Below are 11,531 nucleotides of genomic sequence, written 5' to 3'. Positions count from 1 at the left end.
CCTCCATGAGCCACATTCCTGCATCTACGGAGTAGTTGAGCCATAATTAAGCATGTCACTCGAGGCAGCTCTGTTACCTGTTGAAAACTCTGACGCTTACCGGTCCCCCGGAGACGTCACCTTCCCCTTGGGGATTTGAAACCACACTGCTGGCTCAGGCTAGGGCTGGGGCTGGGGCTGAACTGGGGCTGGAACTATCGAGAGTGATCCAACGGTAGCCCTACACCTAGTCCCAGTACGGATACCTAGACAGAGTATCCATCTGTGCATGAATCAGTGTAGCTACACCGTATCTGTGTAGGAGTACATGGTTACGTATGTGGATGAAAACAGACTACCCTATTGGGCCTCCCGCGGGCGGTGATGTTGGAGGTGTACATACTACATTTACAAAACTACCGTGAATACCTCTTCGTCTCATGGCTCGGACTTTTTAATATTGTTCTTTTTGTCATGAAAGACCTGAAGATCTTCCATTGCGGATCAATAGACGGCAGTTAGACTCTTTGTCCGTTTCCGATCAGCAAGGGATCCCCCATCGCACACATGGTGTCCCCCGGAATGTGTGCGAACTATCGACGTTAGCGAGGGCTCGGGCCTCGTGTTCCTGGCGATAAAGTTTGAAGGGGGATGAGCGCAGAGCCGACGCTTTGCCGACGACTGACATTCTAGAGCAAGAATTCTCTATGAAAAATATCAATTCAAGCACAGTGTCCCTACATAAATCCACAGTAGGGAATATGTAGTACTCCGTACTACTCCGGGCAGCATCCAGAATGTACTAGAGACAGACGGGGAAGAGATTGACAGAGCAGTATGAAATCAGTCGTGGCGAATAGCGTAGCGTTACCCGCCGATCGGACTCTTTTTCCCACTTACAAAACACGAGACTAGCGATCACCAACATGAGCATGGTACGGGAACAGACGCGTGGTGATAGAGTTTTTCGGATGGAAGAGACAAGACTAGTTGATCGGGCAAAACACTATGATCCATAGCAGCCAAACAATTTGACCTTACCGAGCCCATGTCGTGTCCGCGTGTTTCCATCTGGAAATTCCCCAGGGCGATCGCGTTTCAGGAGGATCAGAGGCCCTGGAGTCAGATCTCCGATCTTCCCGAGGAAATCCCGTGGGCCAGCCTCCCTTCCGAAAGTTGACCTGTCCAGTCCAAGGGGCCATTCTACCTCTTCCTAATAGAGCTACAGTCGATCTAGTTCAGGGCGGCTGAATTGAAACCTGTATGTGTTTATGCGTGTAGGTGTGCTTCCTTTTGTCCGTCGCCACGTACTTTGTGTATTTTACATATTCTCCTCGATGCTATGCAGGTGCAGTGTTCTGCATCCGAATTCTAAATCAATATTACGTTTATGCCTCGTGGCTTCTTCTCAACTAGGAAGGACTCTCTTGACACATAGATTCTATGTTCACATTCCACATTTCTCATTGGTTTTGCTCAATAAAGTACTAGTAATTTCCTACAGAGCTGCAAATGGTCAATACTCACCATCGACATCGGTGAGGCACGCTCAGGGCTCCGCCTTCCGGGCCGATTCAACGTGTTGAGCTTCACCGACTTGCGACACTCGCTTGGCACTATCATCAGCGGCAATAACACGGTCGCCGAATGCCGCAGCGACTTCTTCGAGAGTTTTTTGTTTGGTTTCCCTGGATAAAAATAAATTAGCTGGTTTGATGCCTTGGATGCCTGGGGCGAAAAGCAATCATTTTAACATACGGGAAGAAGAAGTATGCGATCACCAAGAAAAATGCCGAACAAACCACAAAAACGTAGTAATAGTTTTCATGGATATTGGCAAATGCACTAGGTCCCGCTTCGGTGACTTGAATAAAAATTAGCAGCGGGTCTTTCATAAACTTGAATGTGGACATGATAAGATCGCAAACTCACTCGCGACATTAACAATAAAGTGTGACGCAGCCGCCAACCCCATAACTTTACTTCGCAGGGCTATGGGCAAGACCTCCGCTCCATACAGCCAAGTCGTACTATTAAGCATACCATCTAAGCAAGCGCGACGCAGGCATGTCAGTCAATCATCCACAGCTAGCATTCTCCACCCTTCGACAGCTTCCCTTCTCAAGTGGAGCCAAAGTCAAACTCACAGTAGCACACGACAAACAGATATATACCGAGAATGGCAAATCCCTTGCCGACGCGGTTATCCGTGTTCTGGAACACTCGCTGCATGACAGCCGCATAGATCTCGATCAGCACGATTCCGGCTAGACCCGTAATTATCATCCTGCGGTGCGTGACGTTAGCATGTGGGGAAAGGCAAAGCGAATAGAGGGAGGAAAGGGAAAAGGTTAAGCTCCAGTTCCAACGGCTCACGTACTTGCGTCGTCCCCACTGATCTGTCAGGTACTTTGTCGTTAGGGCGTTGGAGACGAAGGCGATGGTCCCATAAGCGGCGGCCAGTGCGAGAATCGAGTGGGAATTGATGCCGAGGGATTTATACAAGATTGCTGAAACAGTTAGTCTGGATCTTTACCTGTGAATGCCCTTATACTGGGTAAAATAGAGATCTGGCTCACTTTGATAATACTGTACGGTGAAATGTTAGTACACATCTGACTGCCTGCATCTCGACAGTTCGATTTAACATACCTGGATAACGTTCACGCCCGTCAAACTAGTCATTGTCTGCACGGCAATAGACCTAGTGGAGTAACCTGATCAGCAATAATTCCAATCAAATTCCCCCCGTTGAGCCCCTAATACGCCCCATAATCAAGCTTCAAAAAACGGAAATAGCGCAATGCGGAGCGCGGGTGGGGGTGGGGGATAAGGAGTTAAAAACATACACCAAGACCCGAGACCGGAACAACTTGTAGATCTCTTTATAAGAAGTGATTTCCCTCTCCATCTCATACTCAATCTGAGCCTGCATAAGCGCAAACTCCTGCTGAACCTCCTGTTCCTCGAAACCACGTCGAATCCTCGTAAACTCCCTCGCGGCATCCTCAACCTTCCCGTTACGAATCAGCTGCCGCGGCGAGTTCGGCATAAACGTCGACAATCCGATAAACATGATCACGCCCCAGGGGATCTGGATGCCGAGTGGGAGTCGCCATTGCACAGGGCCGTAGGGGGCATAACTACACGCGAACCCGACCCAATTCGACATCATTGTACCGAAGGAGATACCGCAGCCGGATATTCCGCCGATTAGGCCTCGGACGCGTGGGTCGGAGATTTCACTCAGGTAGATCGGGACTGTGGCGACCATTCCGCTGTCATCGTCGTGGTGTCAGTGATCTTTCTGCAGTTGGCGTGGGCCTAGCTACTAGTAGGCTTGAGTCTGTGTTTGTAGAGAGCTTACCCCACAGCGTATCCGGCTAGAACTCGGCCGGCGAGGAACATGCCGATATTCACGGAGGCGGTTTGGATGACGGTCCCGATTGTCACGATTATACACATCAGCTGCATGAAGCGGATACGGCCGAGTTTATCACCGATGAATGTTTGTGTTAAGGCGCCGAGGGCTTCGCCGGCGATATATACTGCGACGACCTGTGCGTGCTTGTTAGCGGGGTTTGACAAAGGGCCCCGGGACGGGTGCCCAGGTGGGATTGGATTGGATTGGACCTACGGCACCGGTCAGCCCCTTGGAGGGTTGGGCCATATAATCGATCCAGCTTTGGTGAGCGATTGCTATTCATCATTAGAATTGCTGATTCAATTTGCAGTCTCGGGTCGGGGGCTCATACTCGTTGTCGCGATCCCGGTATCGAATCCCTGGTCTTTATCAGCTGATATTTCAAGGTATACATGGTATAGCACAGCCAGTAACTAGCAACAGGCTATGTCATGGTGAATACATACGAAGAGGAATGTGCCGATGGCAGCGAAGAACGCTACCCCGAGCGAGTACCACATCGTCATGGTGTGTAGTGTCGTGCAGTCAAATCGCTAGAGGGAGATTTGATTGAGATCCGGGGAAAAGAGAAAAGGTGGAGGTGGAGTGTGGGGAATTCTGCATTCCAGACAGCGGCTGGCTTAGACATTATCTATCACCATGACACACGGTCCTTGTCCGATAGCCCGAGGTAGGTGACACGGTTGGTGCCAGCCATCTTTCTCGGAGGAGAGCCGAGATGGCAATGATATTCTGTCAAATGCGGGGGTGCGCTCGCTGTCCGGGGAAGCGAGATACGAGCAGATCAGCTCCGGTTGGTGCTGCTCCTGGACGAGTGAAACTTTGGGTAAATCATCCTTGGGCGTGTTCTCTGGGGTATTCGGTTTTCTTGGCTTTTTATTGGGTCGATGGCGATGGTTGGTCTTAGCTTTGGGAGGGTCTCGGCGTGGGGGTGTGGGTGTGGGGAGGAGAATGGCATGACTGGTGAGGTGAGTTGCCGCGTTGGGTATAGGCTACGCCCTTTGTCTTTCGCATCTCATCGCCAGGATTAGTTAGGTAGGTGATCTGGAGGAAGTCCGATGCTTGGCTGTGGCTTGAAGAACTTGTTTCTGCGACCGCTAAGGTCTTCAAATGAATATAATGAATATCATACGCATCTCCGAAGAGCGCCGAGTATATCAGGGAACTTTGGTCCAGCGTCACTGTCACTGAAAATGGGGGTTTTCTAAATTCTTTTCTTTTCTTCTCAATGACACGCTGCTGCTTTCGCTTTCCGTCACATCGTATATAGTTTCTTTGTGCTCTTTCGAAAGATTTCTCAAATCCAGCACCGTGATGGTATCTTGCCTGTGATGTTCAACCTCATAATTCCACCAAATCTCGCGAAATGGGGCAGCAAACCCGAAACCACATCGTTCCAAACAAATAGCATCGTTCTAAACAAATAAAAACATCTTGGGTCCAAAGAAACCGCTCCCAGTTCTTCAAATGAGTAAAGATCCTCGCGGCTGAACAAGCAATAAGCACCCCATAATATATGGATCAGGTATCCATGCCCCCTTGTCCACAATATGGAAGACATCTGATAGCTTGTTTGACATAGAACTCTGAAAGTAGTTCAGATTCGTTCAGAGAGATGAAGCAATAGGCTGGGCCAAAAACCTTGTCTGTCGAGGGTATGCATGTGTTCAGTTCACCATGGGTGTATGTCGGCAGCTCTGCTTCGATATTGCCGTTCGGGCTGATCTGCATTAAGGGGTCCAGGTGCTTCTTCTTGAGTACCAGTCGCGAAACTTTGATTACCATGACCATCAAATAGTGGATAAGCTTTTTGGTTCGCGGACTCTCCCTCGTGGTAATTTCGGCGTTTGGGTGTAGACCCTAACACCGTATGTCGAAGTCAAAATGATCGAAAAAACGCACCCACTGTACTATGCCGCGTCCTTTGGCCTATTTCCAGTCTTCAACAAGGCTATCATTGAGTCACCCTTGACATCGATGTGCACTTTTCTCAACTGTCCCGATCCGAAGACTTTCAAGCTCAAAGCAGACTGGGTGCGACATGAAATGGAAAGTCACCGGCAACCGGGAGTTTGGACCTGCTATTTCCCAGAGTGTGGGCTAGCTTCCGCGCGCAAGGATAACTTCATCCAACACTTGATACGAGAGCACAAGGCTGTCAGAAACGAATATGGAAATTTCATGGGTAGTGATTGAGCAGTGTTACCGAAAAGAACCACCACGTGAAGAACGTTGTCGATTCTGTGGAGATAGCCTGGAAAGTGAGAAAAAACTTATTGTCCTTGGGAAAGCATTTGCAAGAAATGATAAAGCCGGTTCTAGAGATAATTAAGAAGAGCGCCGGGTTTTGATATCGCCTTCGACTTTCGACTTCTTGGATTTATTATAGATAAAGCTTTTCAACCCAAATGAGGCAAGCTCCGGTGAGCCTAGTGCTAGTGACTGTCGTGGCGCACTTCGCTCTTCATTTCACTGTACCTACTAACTAGTAGATAGTAGGTACATATCTCCGAGCTTACCCTGAACAGGTTTGACCTGGTACCTTCACATCGGGAATAGGACATAGATTAATGAAAGCACTCCAGGGCTCCGTCATTCCTAGGAGAGTCGGGACATTGGAAACACCTCGGTAGTCTACACCAAACACCCATCTACAGTCGAGTATGCAAACATCATATGGTAATCATTGAGTTGTTTTGAAGGTATGAAATCCTATTTCCTTTTTTCCATTGCCATCATATTTCCTCCGCAAACACAGCGAAGGATGCAATGCGAAACCCACAAGCCGAACAAGGAACTTCCACGCTTAGAAAACCAGAGCAGCACCCTTGGTCTTCTTGTCACCACTGTAGAAGAAAGAATATTAGTACCAATCGCACATAAAAACAAATATACACTCGACCCGGTACATCTCCAGAGGAGGTAATGCGGACGGAAGAGGCGGGGGAAGAGAAAAAACGTACCCAAGCTCGAAGTGCTTGCAGCGCTTCAGGGCGAGTTGCTTCTTGGCCTTGCAAGCAGTGCACTCAAGACGCAGGACGACCTTCTTGGTGGTCTTGGCCTTCTTGTGGAAGACGGGCTTGGTCTGACCACCGTAACCACTCTGCTTTCTATCGTAACGACGCTTACCCTGGGCGAAAAGGGAGGCCTGGGGGAAGGGGAATGAATATCAGTGCGCTGGTTCTCACGGATCACGGGGTGGGGGGGTTTTTTGCTCACCTTGCCAGCCTTGTACTGGGTGACCTTGTGCTGGGTGTGCTTGTGGCACTCCTTGGACTTGCAGTAAGTCCGGCGGGTCTTAGGAATGTTGACCTAGACGTAGAGTATGAGCTTCGGGTCAAGCGTGAGTGGGAAGGTTCAGGTTGCAGTGTCTCCGAGTCTGGGTTCGAAATCGCGATCGCAGGTGGGATGTGTGATGTGTGATGTGTGGGATATGTGTGTGCATGCGTGTAGGTCGTGCGGGTGCGGGACCGAGAGAAGGGAAGCCAGAGAGAGAAGGGAAGCCAGAGCAAGAGAAAAACGAGCACCAAATTAACCATTGGTCATTCGTGGTAGATTTTGATTCCATGTCTCTGGCTCCCTTTGTCCCCCAGTCAGCCGGTCGCACCTCTCCAAGTTTTTACCAGCTTGGTCTTTCGCCTCGGGTCTGGATCCATCTGGTCTGGTCGATTTGAGTCGGTATCGAATTGTGGTATCTTTCCCACCGAGCGCTCTCTCAATTCATTCATTTTCTCGGCGACGGTAGGAGGCTATGACGGGTTGCGAGGGACTCGGTCCGGGGGTTGGATTGGTGAAATTAAATTCGAGGTTGGCCGCACACATTGAACGCACACACATATTTCGAGATTCCGGGCGCACAATATATTCACGACCTAGAGGTCCCAGAGGTCCCAGGTATTTCGAACGGAGACTGGATGACACGGAAACCTGAAGGAAAGTGTCTTACCATTTTGACTGAACTTGCCGGCTTGCGTGGTGGGTGTCGTTAGTTGTCGCTGGTCGGAGAAGATCGAGCGGATAACTTGGGTTGTGGGATTCGTTTCGCTTAGGCCCTATTCGGGTACGCGCTAAGCCGTTTTGGGTGGCTCAGAGTGGTCATTGCTGAGTCATGGTCACGTGATTCAGCATCCCGCAGTGTATACTTAGTACCCGTATCTATAGAACTACTATATTCTAATTTCAATTATCAGGATATGATGTTTCAAGTTGGTTCTAGAACTAGTTCCTTGGTATTATTTAAGGTGATAGTATATTGTAGTTGCATTACCTTCCAATATTGACAATGGACGTTGAATAGTAAGTCCCCGGGGTCATGCGTCCGAGTCCCTTCCCGATATATATTCAAGTACTACTAATTACTACTACTAGTATCTTTAGTGCTACGCTGGGCAACTCTACAAATTTGACTGCAGTTCTTAAGGGGTTAAGTTACAACAAAATCCTATATTCGAACCATCTCTAGAAGATCAAAGGAGATAACCTTGGAACGTTCTCAAATTACCCCAAAGAAGAACAGACATCTCCAACTATAGCCACCTCGGCACTCTCGGAGAATATCCTAGCCCGCACGTCAGACCCCCTGCAGTACTAAGAGCCACCAGCTATATTCGGACTTGCTTTAAGATATTTTAAGTATTCCAAGTTTAAGAATAAGGCCTTCTGTCCATTCCAGAGAAATTTGAAATACACCTGGGATCACTATATCCCACTTGTGCACGAGTAGCCTCAATATCAATCAGGCAATCAGGCTTCCGCCGCCCCACCAGACCCCGCCAACGCGGCTCTCTCTTCCTCCCCCGTTCCAGTTCCATTTCCAGTCACAGTCCACTCTTCCCACCAGCAACCTTGCCGTCCTTGCCACTTCGTTCTACCTCCTAATACAAAAGTGATCACCCAGCCAAGATGCTGATCAAGTGAGCCTCCACTTTTCCTTTCTCTCGCCATTGCACCATCCGATCATCACCCGCTAACACCCACCTCCAGAGTCCGCACCCTCACCGGCAAGGAAATCGAGCTCGACATCGAGCCCGACTACAAGGTGAGTACACATCCGCCTGCCTACCTACCCTCCTCGTCTACCCGTCTGCACGCAAGCCACCTGCGACGTCCGAAAATGCACCGGAATATTTCCACCCAAGTCCCACCACACCACCAATCAGCCTACCAGATAACTAATCCATATAAACACCAGGTTGCCCGGATAAAGGAGCGCGTCGAAGAAAAAGAGGGCATCCCCCCTGTCCAACAACGACTTATCTTTGGCGGAAAACAAATGTATGCTCCTCATCCACCCACCCTTCACTCCCACTTCACACTTCCTCTTCCGCTCGCGCTACAGCACAGCACCCATCCACACCAACAGAAAGACAAGAGACAAGCTAACCAGCCCCCTCTTCTCAACAACAGGGCAGACGACAAGACAGCATCCGAATACTCCCTAACCGGTGGCGCGACCTTGCACCTTGTTCTCGCCCTGCGCGGTGGCCTGTAAACAGATAAAGAACAAATAGCCGGTACCTACTAGTTAGTGGACTAGTAGGACCTACGACACCACAGGCTAGAGGCGAAGAAGTTGAAATGGAAGTTGCAAGCAACTTGAAGCAGTTCCCCGAGATACGATACCAATACCGATACCATTTGTTATGTGTTCAAGTTTCCTTTTAGCAATGCGATTGAGTTAAGTTAAAAGCAGACCAGACCTCGTCATCCGAGTATGAAATAAAGTTAGGTAAGGCGCGAGCGAAACGTGCATCTTTTATCTTTGTTAAGCGATTTTTCTTTTCTATTCCGATCTTGAAGTTCTTGTTTCTCTAGTTTTATCGCTCTCGCTCGCTCTTGCTTTCCTTTCCCCAATTCTATTCGTGGCTTGGCTTGGCATGGGGAGTTGGTAATTTGAAGTTGACTCTACCCTATCAACCGTGTCTGACATTTCAGGGTCCCTTTCCACTTCACTTCATTTATCAGGGTTATCGGGTAGTTGGATGTCACATTAGTGCCTTGTGTACGTAGATGAAAGAAAGAGTCAAGGTCATCTCGATTGTAAAATTGTACATATACCCTTCTCATCCATCCTGCTATCAACGTCTATCTAGATTCCAAAATGTATTCGAGAGAAGATACGATACTTTTCGGAGGGGTACATGTACATGTACATGGGTGATGACTGCACCGGCGATGCGATGCGATGCGATGAGAGAGCAGTCACGTTGAATGATCGATCGCAAGAGGACGTCAGCTAGCTAGACTAGCTAGCGGTAAACGCGGCGCGATGAGATTGGTCCTGGCTGGGATTTGTACTCCCTTGCCGTGCGCGGTGAGACTTTTTGCTGAACTTTATCATTGATGACAATGATTATAATCGAATAAGCCGAGCGGTGGTATACCATATGAACCCCATATCTCTAATGCGAGTGGTGAGTGAGTGAAGGATGTCGATGCTCGGGAGCCGGTATTCGCAGAGCAGCAGCAGCAGCTACGACGGCATATTTCACATTCAAGTCATTCTGTCGCGTGGAGTTGTGATGGTCTCTGTCAGTGAGATATAATGACCCGGTACGACGACGGGGTTTTTGGCAAATGATTGCCTCTTCTCCAACACAGAGGGGAAGGGCTTATAGTCGTCAAAGACCACAGGCCTTCCTTCCTTCAGAGAAGGACATATCTGATATCCAACTGGAAAAATTCAGCCCAATATGATAAAAGTATCACAAAAAACCTCTTCACCCAACACGTTTCCGCTTCGGCTGAATAAAAACATTATCCGGACGTTTCCGTATAACAGCCGGACGAGGCGCCGGCGGCGGTGGCGGCGAGGCCTGGGAAGTCGCAGCCACGGGTGACGGCGGAGAAACAGCGCGACGTTTAAGAATCGGCCGCTTAGCCGGCGTTGAAGGACTATCTCCCGATGAAGCGGGTTTCTTTGAATCGGCATTGCCATGGGAGGGGAGAGGTTTGCCTGAAGCGATAGCTTGCAAACGGGCCTCTCGTTCCGCTAACGCGGCACTTTTGGGACCGAAGGCGGGATTGGATGGAACGGGTTTGCTGCCCTGCCTTATTCGTCCGTTTGATTGGGTTAGAACGCCTGCATTTCTGTCATGTCGCGATGCTGAGGATGAGGCTGATGCTGATGCTGACGCGGGTGGGTCCATAGGCCGTCGATGCTCTTCGATCAGGGATCGTGGAGCCTGCTTCACGCGGGAGGCGCGGGTGCTGAGGTGTTTTGTCGGGATTGCGAGGGCATTATTTCTGCGCTGGGGCGCGAAAATGGATTTTTTGGGTGGTTTGGAACCCGCGGAGCCGAAGCCGGAGACACGGGAGGAGCCGCCGAAGGTGAAGCTCGAGGACGAGTCTGAGACCGAGGCTGAGGCTGAGGAGGTGTTGCTGGATTTATTGAAGGGTGGGGGGATACCTCCCATTTTGCGATCTTTGGAGGCGTAGATTTGTCTCATGCTTGGTCTGTGTTTGCCTCGGGGTCCGGCGATGATTTTGGGCGTGAGACGGGCCTTTTGGGATTGGATGCCGTCGATGGCCATCTTGAGTTTCTCGGCATCGGCGTCGAGGGAGCGTTGGACTTCTTCGCGGAGGTCGCAGTAGATGTCGTACCACTGGTTGGTGTGTCGTGGGATATCGTAGGTATCCCATTGGGGGATGTCGCGTTTTATGAACTCGAGCCATATTTCTTGGTCTTCTTCGGCGAGGTGTGGGGAGAGGAGTTCCATTGAGTGCTAGATTGGAGGAAAGGGGGAGGGTATTAGCGTGGGATTATAAGAAGTGGTGTATAAAATGGGATATATGTATCAAGATCATGGGAGGAAAGGAGATGTTCCTTGGTTATGGTACCACTTACCAGCTTCTCGGGGTTGTCGACTTTAAGCAGCATGGGACGAGCAAGGGCATAGGGTAGGCTGCCGATATCGTCCAGCACTAAACGAGGGTAGAAACAGATTAGATTGTAAGAACAGATGGCTTGATAGAAGAGCATATGCAAACCACTTACTCTTAACATGCTTGATCGCTGTCGCTGTCGCCAGCTGTTTGAGGGTTGGGGCTGGCATGGCCGGCGTAAGACAGCAAACTCGACCGGGTTATGCAAGGTATAAAGGTGACATTGGAAGTATAGAATGATATG

At 49.6% G+C, this 11,531-nt stretch overlaps 4 protein-coding genes across 4 annotated transcripts; 1 reads left to right on the top strand and 3 right to left on the bottom strand.

The window, feature by feature from the left end:
- Nucleotides 1-1,528: 1,528 nt before the first annotated feature.
- Nucleotides 1,529-3,909, bottom strand: hxt8 (uncharacterized protein; the record flags this gene model as incomplete). Its single annotated transcript, XM_057262954.1, has 12 exons — nucleotides 1,529-1,667; nucleotides 1,738-1,843; nucleotides 1,912-2,025; nucleotides 2,127-2,266; nucleotides 2,360-2,489; nucleotides 2,559-2,568; nucleotides 2,632-2,683; nucleotides 2,829-3,257; nucleotides 3,347-3,537; nucleotides 3,617-3,678; nucleotides 3,735-3,762; nucleotides 3,850-3,909. The coding sequence occupies 12 exons, from the start codon at nucleotides 3,907-3,909 to the stop codon at nucleotides 1,529-1,531; spliced, it is 1,461 nt and encodes a 486-aa protein (XP_057124615.1).
- Nucleotides 3,910-6,209: 2,300 nt separating this feature from the next.
- N7481_003734 (60S ribosomal protein eL42) lies at nucleotides 6,210-7,352 on the bottom strand (the record flags this gene model as incomplete). Its single annotated transcript, XM_057262953.1, has 4 exons — nucleotides 6,210-6,249; nucleotides 6,367-6,551; nucleotides 6,623-6,715; nucleotides 7,350-7,352. The coding sequence occupies 4 exons, from the start codon at nucleotides 7,350-7,352 to the stop codon at nucleotides 6,210-6,212; spliced, it is 321 nt and encodes a 106-aa protein (XP_057124614.1).
- A 953-nt stretch (nucleotides 7,353-8,305) lies between these two features.
- N7481_003733 (NEDD8 family protein RUB1) lies at nucleotides 8,306-8,894 on the top strand (the record flags this gene model as incomplete). The annotated part of the gene is made up of 4 exons (XM_057262952.1): nucleotides 8,306-8,316; nucleotides 8,387-8,441; nucleotides 8,595-8,677; nucleotides 8,747-8,894. 4 exons carry the CDS (start codon nucleotides 8,306-8,308, stop codon nucleotides 8,892-8,894), a joined length of 297 nt encoding a protein of 98 aa, XP_057124613.1.
- Nucleotides 8,895-10,122: 1,228 nt separating this feature from the next.
- N7481_003732 (elongin A domain-containing protein) lies at nucleotides 10,123-11,457 on the bottom strand (the record flags this gene model as incomplete). The annotated part of the gene is made up of 3 exons (XM_057262951.1): nucleotides 10,123-11,127; nucleotides 11,250-11,326; nucleotides 11,400-11,457. 3 exons carry the CDS (start codon nucleotides 11,455-11,457, stop codon nucleotides 10,123-10,125), a joined length of 1,140 nt encoding a protein of 379 aa, XP_057124612.1.
- Between the last annotated feature and the right edge of the window lie 74 nt (nucleotides 11,458-11,531).

Source organism: Penicillium waksmanii, assembly GCF_028829765.1.
Source record: "Penicillium waksmanii strain IBT 27052 chromosome Unknown utg000004l:1.0-5674109.0:1.0-5678898.0, whole genome shotgun sequence".
In the NCBI taxonomy this organism is placed as follows: domain Eukaryota; kingdom Fungi; phylum Ascomycota; class Eurotiomycetes; order Eurotiales; family Aspergillaceae; genus Penicillium; species Penicillium waksmanii.
This window is presented reverse-complemented; position numbering and strand designations above follow the sequence as displayed.